The following is a 17,664-nucleotide window of genomic DNA, read 5'->3' as shown; positions in this document are numbered from 1 at the left end:
AAAAAACTTCATTCAATAGTACCATTGTAACTCCCTCCCTCCAAAACGCACGCACGAGCACACACGCACCCACATGCACCCCCCCCCCACACACACACACACACACACACACACACACACACACACACACACACACACACACACACACACACACACACACACACACACTCTGAACCTTGGTAAGGATTAAAGTGATAGCTGGCTCTGGCAGCTGGCAGAGAAGTCCTAGTTTTTCTTTTATGATCTATCATCTTTTTGGCCCGATGTTGCATAATAATTCAACAGACTTTTTATCATTTAATTACAAGCAATTACGTAGCCAAGCTACTTTCTCCATCTGGTGTTGAAATTATTGAAAGGTAATAAAGGTTGAGATGACCTACAACTTCATGGATTTAAACTAATGTATGACTGATTTCTAAAAACATAAATACTTATATTGCACTTGGACTTCGTGCAGTATAGAACAGGGATATTGAGAAATATGTCATAGTTATAGGCTACTGTATCAGTGTCTTTATAACATAATAATGAAAAAGAAGATAAGACAACGATCACCCTGATGAACCCCCCTCGGGGGAACACTGGAATAGAACAGCTGTTCTGTTCTTTCATTGCTCATAAAACATGCGTTCATTGTTTCGTGAGGTCAATTGATTTTCTATGGATTCAGTGATGCTTTAACATAAAGTTAGAATAAACTGTAACCGTGTTTGTAGTCTCACACAGTCATGTGATGTTCCTCCATACCATGACTCAACGTTTCAATGTTGACACACGTCTCCACTTTCAGGATATTGTGGAGTCATGTTAAGAGCCAGTCCCTCCCCTTGCCCTGTTCAACTATAGAATTCCAGAGTCATGCTAAGAGCCAGTCCCTCCCCCTGCCCTGTTCAACTATGGTATTCCAGAGTCATGCTAAGAGCTAGTCCCTCCTCTTGCCTTGTTAAACGCTGGAGTTCCAGAGTCATCGTTACTGCTAAGCCCTCCCCCTGTACTCCTTTTCTGGCTGCATTCCTAAAGTAGCTTCATCATGTTAAGCCCTACAGCTCCTCCCTCTCATATTCCAAGCGCTTCCCATAGTTGCCGAGTCATGTTAACTGCAAGCCCTTTCCTCCTGGTACGGTTTGTTACCCCCGAAGTTTGCCGTGTCATGTTTAGCCCGATGTCCCTCCCCCTGTGGAGTTCCAAAGAGAGCTTTTGAGTCAGCTAAAGCCCCTTCCTGTTTTCCGCCTGCCACCAGAGAGAGGGAGGAGACAAGAGGGGACTGGTATAAAAGAGGGCGAGAAAAACACAGTGCACTGCAAATAACACACAGAGCACAAACTGTACTGACATCCAGAGAGAAAGAAAACACTAGGACCATTGTAACTGGTGAGTGAAACCATCCACATTCATGTATAACAAATAACTCACACTGCTTCTTTTCCACCAATAATCTGTTGTATGATGTTTAAAATAACTGTTCGCATCTGTGTTCTCTCATAGATACCTTACTGATATGGAGGTAGAGAACAGAGCTCCAGCAGCGCCAGTGGAGCTGACAGACTGGTAGGAATGAATTCACTGCTGTGATTTTTATTCTGCTTCTGTATTGGTCTCTCGTGCTATTTATTATTGCATATGTGCAGTAACTGTATTATGCATTAATACCTAGCATGCAAAAGTGGGTGTGTTCTCTCTCATATACTGGGTACTTTTTCATCACAGTAAACTCCTCCAGGGTTAATTGAACATCAGTAGTAGGCTACATTATATCTGTGTACAGTCAGATTGTACCCTGGAGTAAATGAGTCACCTGTACCGTACCTGCTCTATGCATCGCTGATTGCTCCCCTCTCTGACACTGTTTCTGTCAATGACTGGTGGAAAAAGTACTCACATTTTTTACTTAAGTAAAAGTATCAATAGTGCAATATAGAAATGCGATGTTACAACTTGTAACATCGCATTTCTAGTACAAGTACATTTTTGAATTCCGGACTTTTACTTATAAATAAGTCCGGAATTTAAAAATGTACTTGAGTAAAAGTGCAGTATTGGTATCAAAATGTACCTAAAGTACGAAAAGTAGAAAGTTCTCAATATGCATACAGTAATATCCCATTTAAAGTTTTCAAATGTATACAAATCTTTTGAAAATATCCGATCGACTATTTTTTTTCAAATAATTGCAGTGGAGTACAATATTTGCTTCTGAGATGTAGTGGAGTAGAAGTAAAGGTATTGGAAGTACTCAAGTACAGTACAAGTACCTCAAAATTGTACTTAAGTACAGTACTTTAGTACATGTACTGTACTTAGTTACTTTACACCGCTGTTGTTGGGCATGTTTACCATGAGAACACTAGCTGTGATCAGAATGCAGGGTGTGTCTCAATGTTGAGCATTTTCCACATTTTCCACTTTCAGCGATCTGTCAGAGCAAATCAAGGCGGTGACCAAAGACAGTCACGTCAGGGCAGAGAACACAGAACTAATGCTGAGTTACCAGAGGGGAAAAGTCACCATGGCACAGTATAAGGTAACCCCCCCCCCCCCCCCCCCACACACACACACACACACGCGCGCACACACACACGCACTAGAGGCCTTCACAGTTCACAGGTCCAAAGTGTTTTGTTACACGAACCCGATATGCATAAAAAAAGGAATGTAAAAAGAGAGACCTGAGTCACCTGACCATGAGTCCCCCTCTCCCTGGGTCCCCAGGAAAAAAGTTTAGGAACCACTGACTGGACTACAGGGCTTTGCGGGTCCAAAACTTTGTTTTTGTTACCTGATCGGAATATGCATATTCTTCTGACGTTGACTCCCCCCTGGATTCCTCTCCCTCTCACCTTGTTCTTCAGCTCCTCCTGTGTTCCCTACATGAGATCTACCAGGCCTTGGAAGAAGCACTAGACAGGAACTCCAACCACCCCAGTGTTGCACCCATTTACTTCCCCGCCGAGCTGGCCAGACTGGATTCCATTGAGAAAGACCTGGAACACTTCTACGGCCAAGACTGGAGGGAGAAGATTGTTGTTCCTGCAGCCACTAAAAGATATGCCCACAGATTAAGACAGGCATGCGATTTATTTTATCTTATTTGTGTTATTGTTACATTTTTATTCGTCTCAATTCCACTGCCTGCAATGGTGCTACCGGCTGTAGTGTTATGCGACAATAGACAACGCTTGAACCTTGAACCAACTCTCCTGGTCTCCCCTACACAGATTGGCAAAGAAAACCCTGAATTCCTGGTCGCCCATTCCTACACACGATACCTCGGTGACCTGTCGGGAGGACAGATCTTGGGCCGAATCACCCAGAAGTCCCTGGGCCTGAAGAATGGCGACGGCCTGTCCTTCTTCTCCTTCCCTGGCGTGTCGAGCGCCAACCTGTTCAAACAGCTCTATCGCAGCAGGATGAACAGCATAGAAGTGACAGAGGAGGAGAGGAACCGAGTGCTGGAGGAGGCCGTCAGAGCTTTTGAGTTTAACATCCAGGTAAGAAGGGACCAAGGCTGGGGAGATAGGTGGACACATTTGATGATTTTTCTGCACGTGAATGTATATAGATAGAGGAACACCGTAAGTACCTTCCAAACAACTGTTCTTGTCTTTGTTTTGCAGGTCTTTGATGACCTACAGAAGATGTTGAGTGTCACACAGAATGACAGCCAGAGTCACACAACATTGCAGTCCAAACAGGCCAATGGTAAGTAAGGCATATGGAACTATGATATTGTTATGTATTTGAAACTTTGACATTCATAACTCGGAGTACTGAAGTGCTTCTTTCCCGCCCAATTGCCGACAATCTGTCGTATGATGTTTACAATAATTGTTGAAAAGGGATCGTAAAAATGCATATTTGTATCTGTATCTCATAGATGTAGAGAAGAGAACTCCGGCAACACCAGAACAGCTGAGAGACTGGTAGGAATTAATTTTATTCTGCTTCTATATTCTCCTCTTCTGCCATTTATCATTGCATTTTAAGATATACCATACACATAGACTAGAGTATGGTATACTCAGAGTTATGAATTAACGATTCAACACAAGTGATACATTTCTATGAGTTACTAAGTTACTGCCTGCATTGCTACATGTGCAGTAACTGTATGTGCATGAATACCTATAGCATTCAAAAGTGTGTGTAATTTTCTCTCTGAACATATAATATTTTGTATTAGTTGTTCAGGCAATTTTGCTCACATTACCATACACTGCTAGTCTAGACGGGGGAAAGTCCTCAAGTGCTAATTGTACTTGGGGAGTGCAACAGTCATATCTGTGCACAGATTGTACCCTGGAGTAAATGGGTCACCTTAGGCTACTGTACTTGCTCCGTGTACTGTAGTTATGTAGTACTGTACATCCCTGACACGTCCCTCACTTAGTCCTCTGTTTCTGTCAATGATTGGGGATGATTACCATAAGAACACTGTGTTCAGACCGCTCGCAGTCTCCCATTAGTATACTGTAAACATGACATGCTGGGTGGATCATTGTTGAGCATCTTCCACTTCTACTTTCTTTCAGCGATCTGTCAGAGCAAATCAAGGCGGTGACCAAAGACAGTCACGTCAGGGCAGAGAACACAGAACTGATGCTGAGTTACCAAAGGGGAAAAGTCACCATGGCACAGTATAAGGTAAAACATCTCACTCACACACACACACACACACACACACACACACACACGCACGCACGCATGCACTTTACTGGAGCATTGTTTCCCAAACCAAAGACTGGGTCGTGACACACCCAATTGGGTTGCCAAAATATTTTTTTGCAACTTTATCTACATCCAGGCCTGGTTCTGGATAAGTATCATCTGAATATCCTCTTCTAAGTAAAGCAAGCATTTTGCTACTTATGCTTTTTACAACCACATACAAGTGTGAATTAGGATCTTCTGGGCTGTAAAGACAATATTGGGAATTGGGTCTCTCATTTGTCATCAATTGATGCCCATGGATCTTTTCAGAATACAGGCGTAGAGTGCCCCCGTTTTTGGACGATTTTTTAACGCAAAATATACCCATAGATTTACTTAGAATAGAGACATAGTGTACGCAGCGTTCTTTGGACGCTTTAAAAAAATAAGTCTTTGTGCACCCCAGGGGGTTATTATAAAGACGTCTGGAGATGTCCTGGGCATACAATGTGTTAAAAAGAATGGGTCCACTGAAATTGTTTTTAGGAACCACTGGACTACAGGGCTTTGCAGGTCCAAAATGTTGGTTTTGTTACCTGATCGGAATATGCATGAATTCTTCTGACGTTGACTCTCCCCTGGATTCCTCTCCCTCTCACCTTGTTCTTCAGCTCCTCCTGTGTTCCCTACATGAGATCTACCAGGCCTTGGAAGAAGCACTAGACAGGAACTCCAACCACCCCAGTGTTGCACCCATTTACTTCCCCGCCGAGCTGGCCAGACTGGAGTCCATTGAGAAAGACCTGGAACACTTCTACGGCCAAGACTGGAGAGAGAAGATTGTCGTTCCTGCAGCAACTAAAAGATATGCCCACAGATTAAGACAGGCATGCGACTTATTTTATCTTATTTGTGTTCTTGTTACATTTTGATTCTTTTTTTTTTCAATTTCACTGCCTGCAATGGTGCTACCAGCTCTAGTGTTATGTGACAAAATAGACAACGCAACCTTGAACCAACTCTCCTGGTCTCCCCTACACAGATTGGCAAAGAAAACCCTGAATTCCTGGTCGCCCATTCCTACACACGATACCTCGGTGACCTGTCGGGAGGACAGATCTTGGGCCGAATCACCCAGAAGTCCCTGGGCCTGAAGAACGGCGACGGCCTGTCCTTCTTCTCCTTCCCTGGCGTGTCGAGCGCCAACCTGTTCAAACAGCTCTATCGCAGCAGGATGAACAGCATAGAAGTGACAGAGGAGGAGAGGAACGGAGTGCTGGAGGAGGCCGTCAGAGCCTTTGAGTTTAACATCCAGGTAAGGAGGGACCAAGACTGGGGAGAGAGGTGGACACATTTGTTGATGATTTGACGGCAATGATTTTTTGTTCACGTGAATGTACATTGAGAAACACACCGTCATTGGCTTACAATTAATTACGACTGTTCTTGTCTTTGTTTTGCAGGTCTTTGATGACGTACAGAAGATGTTGAGTGTCACGCCCAATGACAGCCAGAGTCACACAACAACGCAGTCCAAACTGGCCAATGGTAAGACATTTGGATGGACATGCACACACATTAATATACGTTGCAGACGGTATTCAAAACATTTATTTTTGTCTCATATTTTACTACTTGATCTTTTCTCAGGAGATCAAACGATGACACTCCAGATCCCCAGTATCATGATGAAGGCCTCACATTTCTTCAGACTGGCCGTGGGTCTCTTTCTGGCCCTGGCTACGGTCAGCATGGGCATGTATGCATTATAGCCAAATGCAACTACCAATAACAACTCTATTGGTCCGTCCTGAAAATGTAACACAGCAGTATTATTATTATAGTAAATTGAGAGCCTAATGAATGCACTATTAGCAATATGTTATATTGCTGTTTTTCAATGATGCAATTTTGTACTGTTGTATACAATCCTGTACTTTGATGTTGACTATGCAGCGCATCTGTAGCCTGCATTCATGTGAGAAATGATCACTGTAATAAGGATATCATGGAAACCTTTTGCACAGTATTCTAGTATGTACAATATTTCGGATGACAAATATCCATTTGTGTAAATATGTTCATGTTTTAATAAAAAAAGGTTTATATAAAAAGAAACCCATATTGTTTGTTTAAAATATTCCACAATTGCAGAGCTTCATATCAAGAATTTGAGAAATTGAAATACGTTTTCTGAAAGAAAGTTGACACTACAGGATAATGTATGGAAAGCAGGTACAACACAGGACTCTTGCCATTGCTATGACACAATGTACCTAGGCTGTTATGACATACTTGTATTGCTTCTAAATGAAGGAAGTACGCACAACTCCAACTTGTCTCAAACTCTTTTTTATTTATTTATTTATTTTACCGGGTGCACAGTCAGGAAGTCACTTGAAGGAGAATACCAGCACTCATGGATTAGTCCTTTTAAGGCACTTTATTTATTGTTTCATTCAATTAAGGTATGCTGCAAGCAGGAAGCAATAGAATGAAACAATAAAGTGCCTTAATTAAAAGACTAATACCGTGAATGCTGGTATACTTGTATTGCTGCCAGATTTTAAAATGTCAGCAAAAGGTACTTATTGCCATCATATGGCCAGTTCCCACTTTGGGAACCACTGCGTTAGCCTGGCTAATAAGCCAGACCAGAAACACTTGTCCAGCTGGTTGACACTACAGAATGACACGTTGGTTGCCAGGGCCACAAGTATACTCAAGTAAAAATAATCCGGTATTCCAAATGTACTGAGTAAAAGTACAAAAACATTCTCATCAAAGTAATATACTTATAGCACCAAAAGTAAATACACAGCATGTACTAAGTTTTAAATTAGCAAAGTAAAGTTTTAATTGTAGTGGAGTAAAAGTATGTTTGCCTCTGACATATCGAAACTGGAAATACTCAAGTAAAGTAAATTAAAAAAAATACCTCAAGTACTTTAGTAAATGTAGTTACTTTCCACAACTGCATACTCAAGCGCTTATTGACTGGGGCTTACTAGTGTTCTTCTCACCTTTAGAGCCACCTAGTGGACAACATGAGAAGAACTTGCAAGTCTTGCTGGGTCTGCAAATGGAAACAATGCAAAGGTTCTACTTACCTACCTCAGGGATCTTAGATTCCTCTGGTCTGCTTTATCCTTGTCAATCAATTTCCTCATCACATAATCCCCAAACTCCTATATAGCAATGTACAGCAGTTAGATTCAAGGTACACCAGACTGTATGGCAGCTTGTTCCAGTATGTGTATGGTCCCGTAAAAATATATATAATAATAATGTAGTTTTCTTGTTGTCTAAACAAAAAATGTCCAGTGCAGCATAGATTCAATATAATGTCCCATATCCATATTCTTTAATTTATTGAGAACACACAACACATCATCACACATACTGAATTTGGCAACCACTTTTACTGTGGTTTGTGTTCCCAACAGTTGCGCACCCGTTAGAAAATAAAAGACAATAGAGATCTTAAATTAAGGATTGTATTAACAGCAGTCGGAACAAAGCTGACTTCATTAAAGGCCTATTCCTTCAGATGATTAGAGACACATTATCCATCTCAACCATGAGGACCACGAAAACAAACACAAACATATTGTCACGTATATAGAAATGATTGTACTTCACAGGAGTAGGCTCAACTAAAAAGGCACAGCAGCCGGAGTCAAACATAATTGCCTTTTGGACTGTAAGTTATGCAATTTCATTTGCAAATACTGTCCGGGTGTTCAAAACACCATTGAAACAACTTATATTATTCTAGTCATATTTCAACCCACCAATACTCCATTTTAGTACTACAGCAACACTCCAGCAATGTTAGTTTGTGCGACACATTGCTCAGCCGGCATCCGTTATGCTCATTCAAAAGGCAAAAGAGGATCAATACAAAACTGGAGGTAATATCTCCCTTCACACTATTTCAGACAAAAATTGCTACAACAGTGTTAATTCAGAAAGGATTACAATGTAATCTTAATAAAGTGATGGTGATCTTTGGTAGAATATCACCTTACATGATATACTGTAAGTCTAAATATTGCCAATAATCTTTATCTGTTGCTTCTGTGCTCTGACTAACCAACTTACTCTGTGATAAAGGAACTTAACTAGCGATTCTATTCACCATCAGTGTATGGCGAAACAGGTCTAATCAGGTCGAAACAGGTCTAATCTACCTTTAAACACTAAAATTCAAAACGGAAGTGGATTCTGAAAAAACTGTAAATAACTTAGGCACAACATTGTGTCTAGCTTTGGCTGGACCACGTGTCATTTGTTCTGTGCATGGACTCAAGCTATACAACCCACTTTCTAGCAAAGTTTATCACAGCACATCTCTCTCATACTCATCCTCCATCGTCAACTGTACCCAAAGAGTTACAGTGTCTTGATGAGCGGTATCAAAAGGTGCTTGACGGGGATTGCACAATTTTCTAATGTCACCGACAGTAAACAGGAACAAGAAAGAAACACAACAGATAAGATAACATAAGAAATGCAGATGCAGAAATGCACAACCACAATGCAAAGCAAAGTATAAGATCTATACTATGTAAAGTCAACCAACATAAGTTATAAAAGCAATGTAGGAGCACACAACAGGCAAACACCTAATAAACCCACAAACAAAATAACAAATCTAAAATCTCTTAAGAACCACAAGATCGTTTATGACCATGGTGCTGTAAATATTAAAATGAAGAAAACCTACCGGTAATTTCTTCTTTAATCTTCCTTCAATAGAAAAAGGGAAGCTCTATTTGGCAGTTGCATTCCAGTATAGTCCTACAGTTAGTCATAGTCATCGCTCTCTGCCTTCTGCTCGGGCAGTTGTGATGATCAACAGTGATGCATTGGGGTCTGGTCAGATCAAGGATCACCATATCATTTGACCACTCTCCTATGTCATTTCTACCATGTTTTACACAGCAGCAGTATACTGTATGACTGCTGGTATATGAATATGGTCACATTGATTTCATGACCATACAAAAAGTGACTCAATCGTTAAAAAGTGAACTCAGTAATTGTATTGCTTTCCATATCATATTCAGATTATTATTTGGCACTCTCCTACTGTAAAAGGCAAAAATCCAAAGGCCCCGAAAATGCCCATATTGCATCGAAGGAGAGTAATTTGGGGACATTTGTGTTAATCCCAACACACCGTCCCCACATTTTGTATAGGCGCACCTTGACTAGCAGTGAAAAGCAGGACAGTGTGGGCTAGTAAGGTGCATTCCATTTCTAGGCTAGAACATCCATAACCTTGCGTCGGCAGACTTTCCACCTCAGCCTGGTCTGCATTCCAAAATGGTCTGTGTTATTCGGTCTAGGCCACGCATATGAAAAAAAAAACATGGTTGTATCCAGTTGACGGGTTCTGGTTCTTCGTCGTTGCTTTGTTTTGGTTCCGCCATTCCCCATTTAAATACCGAATCGAGTATACTGTAACTACTAGTTTAGTCTCGCCAGTCACTACTAGAAGATTCCTATAAGCTAAACTACGTCGCATCAAGGGTTTTATTGGGCAGGCGCTAAAACTATGATGCAGGGAATCGTTTTGGGTAATACTGGTTCCGGGTTGCTGGTTCCGGCTTGATGACTACAAACCAGTGACTACAACATGACATGGGGGGGGGGGGGGTCTTCTTTCCGCCCCCGACCGGATCAGAATTCAGAAACCGGAAAATGGTATTCCTCCCAGCCTAGAGCATCCATGCAGTGGGGGGAGGGGGGCTGCTCAGTTGGTTTCATATGAGGACAGCAGGGCTGCTTCCACAGGTTCCATGCAGGAGGGGGGGCTGCTCAGTTGGTTTCGTACGAGGACAGCAGGGCTGCTTCCACAGGTTCCATGCAGGAGGGGGGGCTGCTCAGTTGGTTTCGTACGAGGACAGCAGGGCTGCTTCCACAGGTTCCATGCAGGAGGGGGGGCTGCTCAGTTGGTTTCGTACGAGGACAGCAGGGCTGCTTCCACAGGTTCCATGCAGGAGGGGGGGCTGCTCAGTTGGTTTCGTACGAGGACAGCAGGGCTGCTTCCACAGGTTCCATGCAGGAGGGGGGGCTGCTCAGTTGGTTTCGTACGAGGACAGCAGGGCTGCGTCTACAGGTTCCATGCAGGAGGGGCAGGTGAAGGAGCGCAGCAGCCACGGGTCAATGCAGTCCACGTGGTAGACGTGAAGACAGGGCAGGAACCGAATGGGGTCGCCGTACTCAAAATCCATCATGCAGATCGCACACCTAGAGAAAGAAAGAGACCCAAATTACAACCTTTTGGTTCACTCGTATCTTCTAAATTGTGACAGTTTTCTGAAAAAACCTCTGTTTCTGTCAGTGGTTCTCAAACTGTTTCATGTCAAGAACCCCTAGAATGATATGAATTTGGCTGTCGACTTCCATCTCCCAAAAGCAAGATTTGAGTTAAAAACGTTCGCTGTGAAAGAATATATATTCAAAGATTTGCACACTTTTTCCACAATATTTATGAATTTAACAGATCTGCAATTTTTCAATAGCTAAAGAATGAAAAAATGGTTAAAGTGTTTAAAAGCTAAGGTGACACAGATGGGTTCCAGGTCTAGGTAGGGCTGTCCACTCATTTTCAACATTGAACTATGTCATCAATATACCTTAGTAGTAGTTGTGTGGAAATAAATAAATGTTTAGCCTGTTTTAGTGTTTAGTCAGTGACATGATGACATCACAAAGGTGTACTCTGCAGGCCAAAGATCAGCCTAATCACCTTCAAATACTTTATTGCAAGCACACTCAGTCAATTGTATAATAGAACAGAGTGACGAGATTAACTTAAACTAGAATTACCGGTAATCAAATACATCTGGTTCTGTCTGTGGCACAAAATCTTCCCAAATGTTGGTCCACGGACCAAAAAAATACATACTGTATCAATTTGGGGGTTCCTTCAAATGTTTGAGAACAGCTGGAATAAACAGGAAATGGAGTAACTGGCCTCACTAGGTGGACATTTTGAGCCTGTGTTCATATATCCATTTGTAAATGTAACATTTTTAACTCACTCAGCATTTTACTGTGCATTGCAGTGAAAAAGAACAAACACCCGCACACTGTCTTCAAATGCAGTGAAAAACCTTTAATAGGGAAACAGCAATGTTTCGGCCTATGCGGCCTTCATGAGGCTATCTTTATAAGCCATAAAGATAGCCTGATACAGTGATAAGAGTACAGTTAGAACTCACTCTTTGACTTTCTTGTTGGAGGGGTCAGAACCCGGGTCAAAGATCCCCCGGGGCAGATGCTGTGTGAGGCCGATGCGTTGTGCGATACGGATCTGCTCCTCCTCGGTCAGCTGGCTGGCCAGGCGGCTCTCTCCCGGGGTGGGGTGGTACATGGGAGCAGGCACAGTGTGCTCCTGGGAAATAGAGTCAATTAAATGAGTCCTACTTCAACAAGTAGAGTAGGCGACAGTACTGAGTACAGTATTGTACTCAGAGGGTCCTGGGATGATTGCATCCCAGGGTGATTGCAATTTGCATTCTTTCTCAATTTAGTGAGTCTAACGATGCAGAATGCAGGCTATTTTCACTGCGTATACTGTATATTAACAACTACCATCATCAGTCATCTACTATGAGTTATGTTCACAATGTTCTCTACTAAGAATAATGGATTTAAAGTGGATCTTTAAAGCCACACAATCCAACATCTCATTACCGCAGGGTGCATGATGTGCTTATAGAATCTTTGGAACATGTACGTACACCTTCTTATGAATGCATGCATAACATGTTACTTCAGAATCTGAAACTTGAAACACACAATGAAGGAAGGCTGGCGTTCTTTCCCCCTCTTGTCTTACTGTCTAGACTTTAGAGTCCAACTGAAGTGAAGTGACAAAATAATGTCTTCTGAATCTCAATAATTACAAGTTGTTTAATCAGAATAATCACACAAACATGTGGACAAACGTCATGACATAAGTACTGAACTCAACAGTGGTGGAATGTATCCAAGTACGTGTACTCAAATACTGTACTTTAGTACTTTTTTATTTTTTTTTACTTTCGAAAACATGTGGACATTTTGAGTATTTTTTGGTAACTTTACATTTTGATGCCAATACTTTTGTACTTTTTAACTCAAGTTAATTTGGAATTCTTGACTTTTACTTGAGTATTGCTTCAAGTCAAACTAAATAGGAGTACTTTTGTGTATAATTGATTTGATTGATTTAAGTATTTATTAACAGTTTGTGTACATTTCACATGAAAAGCACAACTCAACTGTTACTGTGGACGACACACTGATATAAAGCATTACACTTGTTTACAACAGGGTCCACCATTTTCAATGAATCAGTAATATAACAGTGAAGTGACCTCCTCAGACTGACCTGGTAATAAGGAGGTGGCGGTTCTCCTGGCAGACTGGAGTCCTCTTCGTTGAGGAGAGACAGGTCATCTGCACTTTGAGAAGACAGACAGTTTGAGTTCCCCATTGAACGGTCTGTCTGTCTGTCTCACTGCCGACGACCGAACGAACAATGGATGATCCAAATTAAACGAAAACGCTGTTCTGCTTGAAACGATCGAGGCGACGTTTACTGAACTCCCTGTGGTTTAATTTAGCTTAGCAGCACACCAGTTAGGTCCTTTAACAAACCGTCAGAGAAAGAATAACACTATAGACTAGACTGTTGTTGAGAGCTGTTGCTGTGGTGTTGTTGTGCTCTGGCTGAATGCATTCCGAAAGTGAAAAGACACACATTTCAGACGGAATAAACTTTAGAAGCAGCAGCAGCTCAGCTCACTGACTCGACTCACTCTCTCTCTCTCTCTCTCTCTTCTAGTTCTGTTGGCTTTTGTTTACAAAAGTTTAGGACGGAAGTGTCGTCATCATCATTACAGGATGCTTCGGCTATAGATCAGTGGTTTTCAACCGGTGGTCCGGGGACTACCAGTGGTCCTTGAGTTGAAGAGGCAGTGTTTTTGATTGATTGATTGATTGAAATCTTTATTAACAGTTTGTAGAATTTACAGTACATTTTAAGCACAAACTCAATACAAAGACTGTCAACTGTGAGTGGACGACCCAATTAAGCATTACACTTGTTTACAACAGGGTCCACATTGTTCAATTCATCATAACATTTAAAGACATACAAACATTTAGAGACATACAAATAGACATTTCTCTGTAGGTAAAGAACAGAACAGGAATTCATCATATAACAGCCAATTCAATCAAATGGTTAATACAATAATACGGGTCAGAGTTACATTCATTAATTATTGCATTACTTAATTTGAATCTGCATAATTACTTAATTTAAAAGAAGTCTACACACTTACAGCATGCCATGTAGGATTGTTATTTTGATCAATGTTTGCCTGTTATCTCTCCTATGGTACACAATAAATGTTAATCCAACTTTATGTAGGAACAGAATGTAATAAAGTGCTCCAGAAGGTGGCAGTAATGCAACAATATTTGCTGTAAAGTCGACAACAAGAATTCGTTTTCTCTCCCTGCTGTAATATGCTGTAGGCCTATCCTGTATCAACTGTATGTCATAGTGCTAGTGCTTGTATGCTATTTGCATTGCTATTAATTTATATTTGGATCTTTCACTGTCTGCAATGTTGCTGTGGCTGTACTTTCACGCAACAATTAAACAACATGATCTTCTTCCATGCAGGCTACAGCCCAGGGGCCCGTTCCACGAAACTTGGGAAACATGGGGTATTATGGCAGTTTGCATCCTTAATAGTTGCATTACTGCCCCCTTCTGTATATCTCAGTATCTTTACTAATCTAATCAAGATTTAGACTGATACAAGGACTTAAACTTCTAAAATTAAATACTGGCACTGCTGCTGTAATTAAAGAGAGAACATACTCTCAATAGTGGATAGACTGAATGACTGAACTACCCCAAAAATATAGTTTACATACCACTACTATTAACTTAAAACAGAATTCTTAATATTGTAAGCATAATGATATTGTCGCATTGTGATATTTGGCCATAACTCCCTCCTCTGAGGGAGCTACCTTTGGGGAAGGGGGTTGTTGTCCAGACAGGGGCCAGACTGGTGAACTGTGGGTCATGGGTTAAATAGTGGGTGAAACGTTACATTGGTAATATGTTGTAAAACAATGAGTAATGGTAATATTTAGTGGTTTTCACTTTTACAAAAATAAATACAAATATATAATATAATATAATATAATAATTCTTCTTAACCGTGCACTTGCACAACAGCAAACCTATTCTGGGGAACATTCACCAAAAGCAGCTGATCTACAAGCTCACAAGCTGTCATGATGTTGTGCAGCCTATATATTTTGGTTCTTTGATTTTATATAGTGCTTAAATTAGTCCTTTAATGCAGACCGATAAAAATAAGGCAACATAAACCCATAATAATTGAATAAGTGTGGAAAACATAATTGGTTTGTGATCAGTTTGACTGCTTAATGAACAGTAAATACATCAGGATTAGGTTAAACCTGGCTGTTAGCCTGGTCCGGAGCAGGCTAAATCCAAAGCATTAGTTTCCATGGTAACTAATGTAGCATCACTTTCATGAAACCAAATCAAGCCTCAACATATCCAGGTTAACTGGTTAAATTAATCTGGCAAGATTAACCAGTTTTCATGAAACCGGTTGCTGATCCAGGATATATTAAGCCAGGATATGTGTTAAATCCCGGTTTAATCTCTAATCCAAGTTTCGTGAAACAGGCCCCATGTCATGTCAGGTTCAGGTTTATTTGTCATTATGTACAAATACAAAATATGAATACAATTAAATAAATTTTGCTCTGAGTACTCTCAGTCTTAAAGACATCATTCAACAAGACAATACGGTGTGGACCTACATGGCTATGTGGCCACGTGGCACAGGATTATACACTAGTGTAGACAAATACACAAACAACTACAGTACAAAAGAAAAACAAACAAAAGAAGAACACACAACTACTGGGTCACACCAGATGGTTCAAATGTTGTTGGATGCCTGCCTGTGTGTTTCAGGGTGGCTGCGGCCAGTGAGTGAGGCCAGAACATTTGAGTGACAATTTGGACTATATGGGCCATTGGCAGTGGATGAACCAATCAAATCATGCTATCAATCACTCATTGCTGAATATGCTGTTGAAGGACAACTGTTGATGTACTGTCCCTTTGGTACAGAGCTTCTTAATACGGCGCAGTTGAGAAGCAGGAGTTAAACTATTAATCAGTGAGGTCAGATGTAGACTTGCTGGCCGGCTCCATATACAGTATGCAGATCTAGTATGTCAAACCATGTATGGCTATCCAGGGTTTGATGAGGTCAGTGTTGTGATTTTCATATGGAGATCCAGGTGATGATAGTCAGCTGGGGAGCATGTCATGAGGTGTGACGGACTTACAACCTTCAGGAGCGTAAGGGTGGCAGCGGGGGCAGTGTCTTGAGTGTACAGGGTTTGATGAGGTCTGGCCATATATGAAGCGTGTCTTGAGTGTACAGCTAGGATTTGTCAGCTCAGATCAACATATAGAATGTCAGAACAGGTCAGCTCCATATATGGAGATCTAAGGTTGGCAGCGGGGGCAGTGTCTTGAGTGTACAGGGTTTAATGAGGGCCCCGGTAATTTTCGGGCCTGTTGAGAACTCTAGTTTTCAATGGCACTAATGCCTTTGGGGCGGGCCCATCTAGAGTTTGAATGGACAGGTGTCAGTCAAAAGGGAGACATCGAAGAGGAAGGACGGGTGGGGAGGGATCAACATATGGAATGTCAGAACAGGTCAGCTCCATATATGGAGATCTAAGGGTTCGAGGTCAGATGTAGATTTGCTGGCCGGATCCATTCTTCTCCATGTATGGCTATCCAGGGTTTGATGAGGTCAGTGTCGTGATCTTCATATATGGAGCATGTCACGAGGTGTGATGGACTGACAACCGTATATGCTGTTTTCTCAGGTTTTCATAGTAATCTGTGAATTTCCAAGTAACCTTTCACAGGCCGGTCAGTCAGCCAAAGGGCCATGTAATACCCAGGTCTGGTCTAAGGGGTTTGAATCTAATGTAGTGTATCTGTCTTGTAGCTTGCAGAGCGTGTATATGAGGGAAGCTGGTCAGCGAGTGTGGTCTTTTGTCTGATGCATGTTCTCTTAAGCCCTAACCACACCAAAGGGTTGAGGCGGTTTTAGCGTTGTCCCAGCGGTGTGATATGTCCTGTTGCACGTTGACACACGTCGTCCCAAGTGATGCAACTGGCTGAATTCAATGGCCCAAACCACACCAAAGGGTCACCATGCAACCGTTTGGACCCAAGGAGTTGCATTGTGACCCTTTGGTGTGGTTTGGGCTTTACAGGCACTGAACCTTGAACCTTGCACTGAAACTTTATTTTTATGGTAAGAATGTTGATGGCATTACCCGGAGTCTGTCTTGTCAGTAAAATACATTCGAATGAAAGAATATGAAACAACTGTAATACGCACGAAGGCTAGATGCCGAAACATGTCAGTTACTGTATGTTCTACAGTATTTATACGATGAAATATTTTTTTAAATTGTAGATACTAGATACCTTATCTAAGAACTGTAAGTTATTATTTAAAGTATCAAGAATTCATAAAGGAATCTCTTGTATGAGCATCGTAAAGGAGAGGATTCAGCCCATGGTGTCCCTATTTTGGGAATATCAAAATGTTTTTCCAAAAAGATGAAAAGGATTTTAAGAAACAGCTGATGTATACACTCACAACGAGACCTTTGAATGTGGCTAAAGTGGTTCATTTCTCGAGCGGAAAGACGACAGGGCACGGCAAGATGGTACAGTCAAGAACGTCCTTTTTATTCAATCAGGCGCTGCTCTTCTCAAACTGTGTTTTTCTTCTTATGGAAAAGAAACCGTAATTAACACATGCATTTCACCTAGAGCTCTGGGGGTGTACTCACAACGAGACGGCCGGGGTGCCGTAATGAGGACGCAGACACAGGCAACGGGGACCTGGCTGG

General features: G+C 41.6%; 2 protein-coding genes and 1 long non-coding RNA gene across 3 annotated transcripts; 1 reads left to right on the top strand and 2 right to left on the bottom strand.

Annotated features, from left to right (window-relative positions):
* Positions 1-1,262: 1,262 nt before the first annotated feature.
* On the top strand, positions 1,263-6,778 carry hmox1b (heme oxygenase 1b). The gene is made up of 12 exons (XM_083764718.1): positions 1,263-1,374; positions 1,489-1,551; positions 2,413-2,524; positions 2,853-3,068; positions 3,219-3,491; positions 3,618-3,702; positions 3,878-3,923; positions 4,533-4,644; positions 5,322-5,537; positions 5,693-5,965; positions 6,114-6,198; positions 6,301-6,778. The coding sequence occupies exons 2-12, from the start codon at positions 1,502-1,504 to the stop codon at positions 6,420-6,422; spliced, it is 1,590 nt and encodes a 529-aa protein (XP_083620844.1). The 5' UTR covers positions 1,263-1,374; positions 1,489-1,501; the 3' UTR covers positions 6,423-6,778.
* Positions 6,779-8,004: 1,226 nt separating this feature from the next.
* On the bottom strand, positions 8,005-10,411 carry LOC310858885. The gene is made up of 2 exons (XR_014569242.1): positions 8,475-10,411; positions 8,005-8,424 (listed from the first exon to the last, which is right to left on the bottom strand). It is a non-coding gene; the product is annotated as an uncharacterized lncRNA (long non-coding RNA).
* Positions 10,412-10,601: 190 nt separating this feature from the next.
* Positions 10,602-13,468, bottom strand: rnf11a (ring finger protein 11a). Its single transcript, XM_083765115.1, has 3 exons — positions 13,040-13,468; positions 11,886-12,058; positions 10,602-10,908 (listed from the first exon to the last, which is right to left on the bottom strand). Exons 1-3 carry the CDS (start codon positions 13,142-13,144, stop codon positions 10,737-10,739), a joined length of 450 nt encoding a protein of 149 aa, XP_083621241.1. The 5' UTR covers positions 13,145-13,468; the 3' UTR covers positions 10,602-10,736.
* Between the last annotated feature and the right edge of the window lie 4,196 nt (positions 13,469-17,664).

The sequence above is a fragment of the Protomyctophum parallelum genome (assembly GCF_964188405.1).
Source record: "Protomyctophum parallelum genome assembly, chromosome: 5".
NCBI lineage: Eukaryota > Metazoa > Chordata > Actinopteri > Myctophiformes > Myctophidae > Protomyctophum > Protomyctophum parallelum.
The sequence above is the reverse complement of the archived record's forward strand: the minus strand, read 5'-3'. Positions and strand labels throughout refer to the sequence as shown.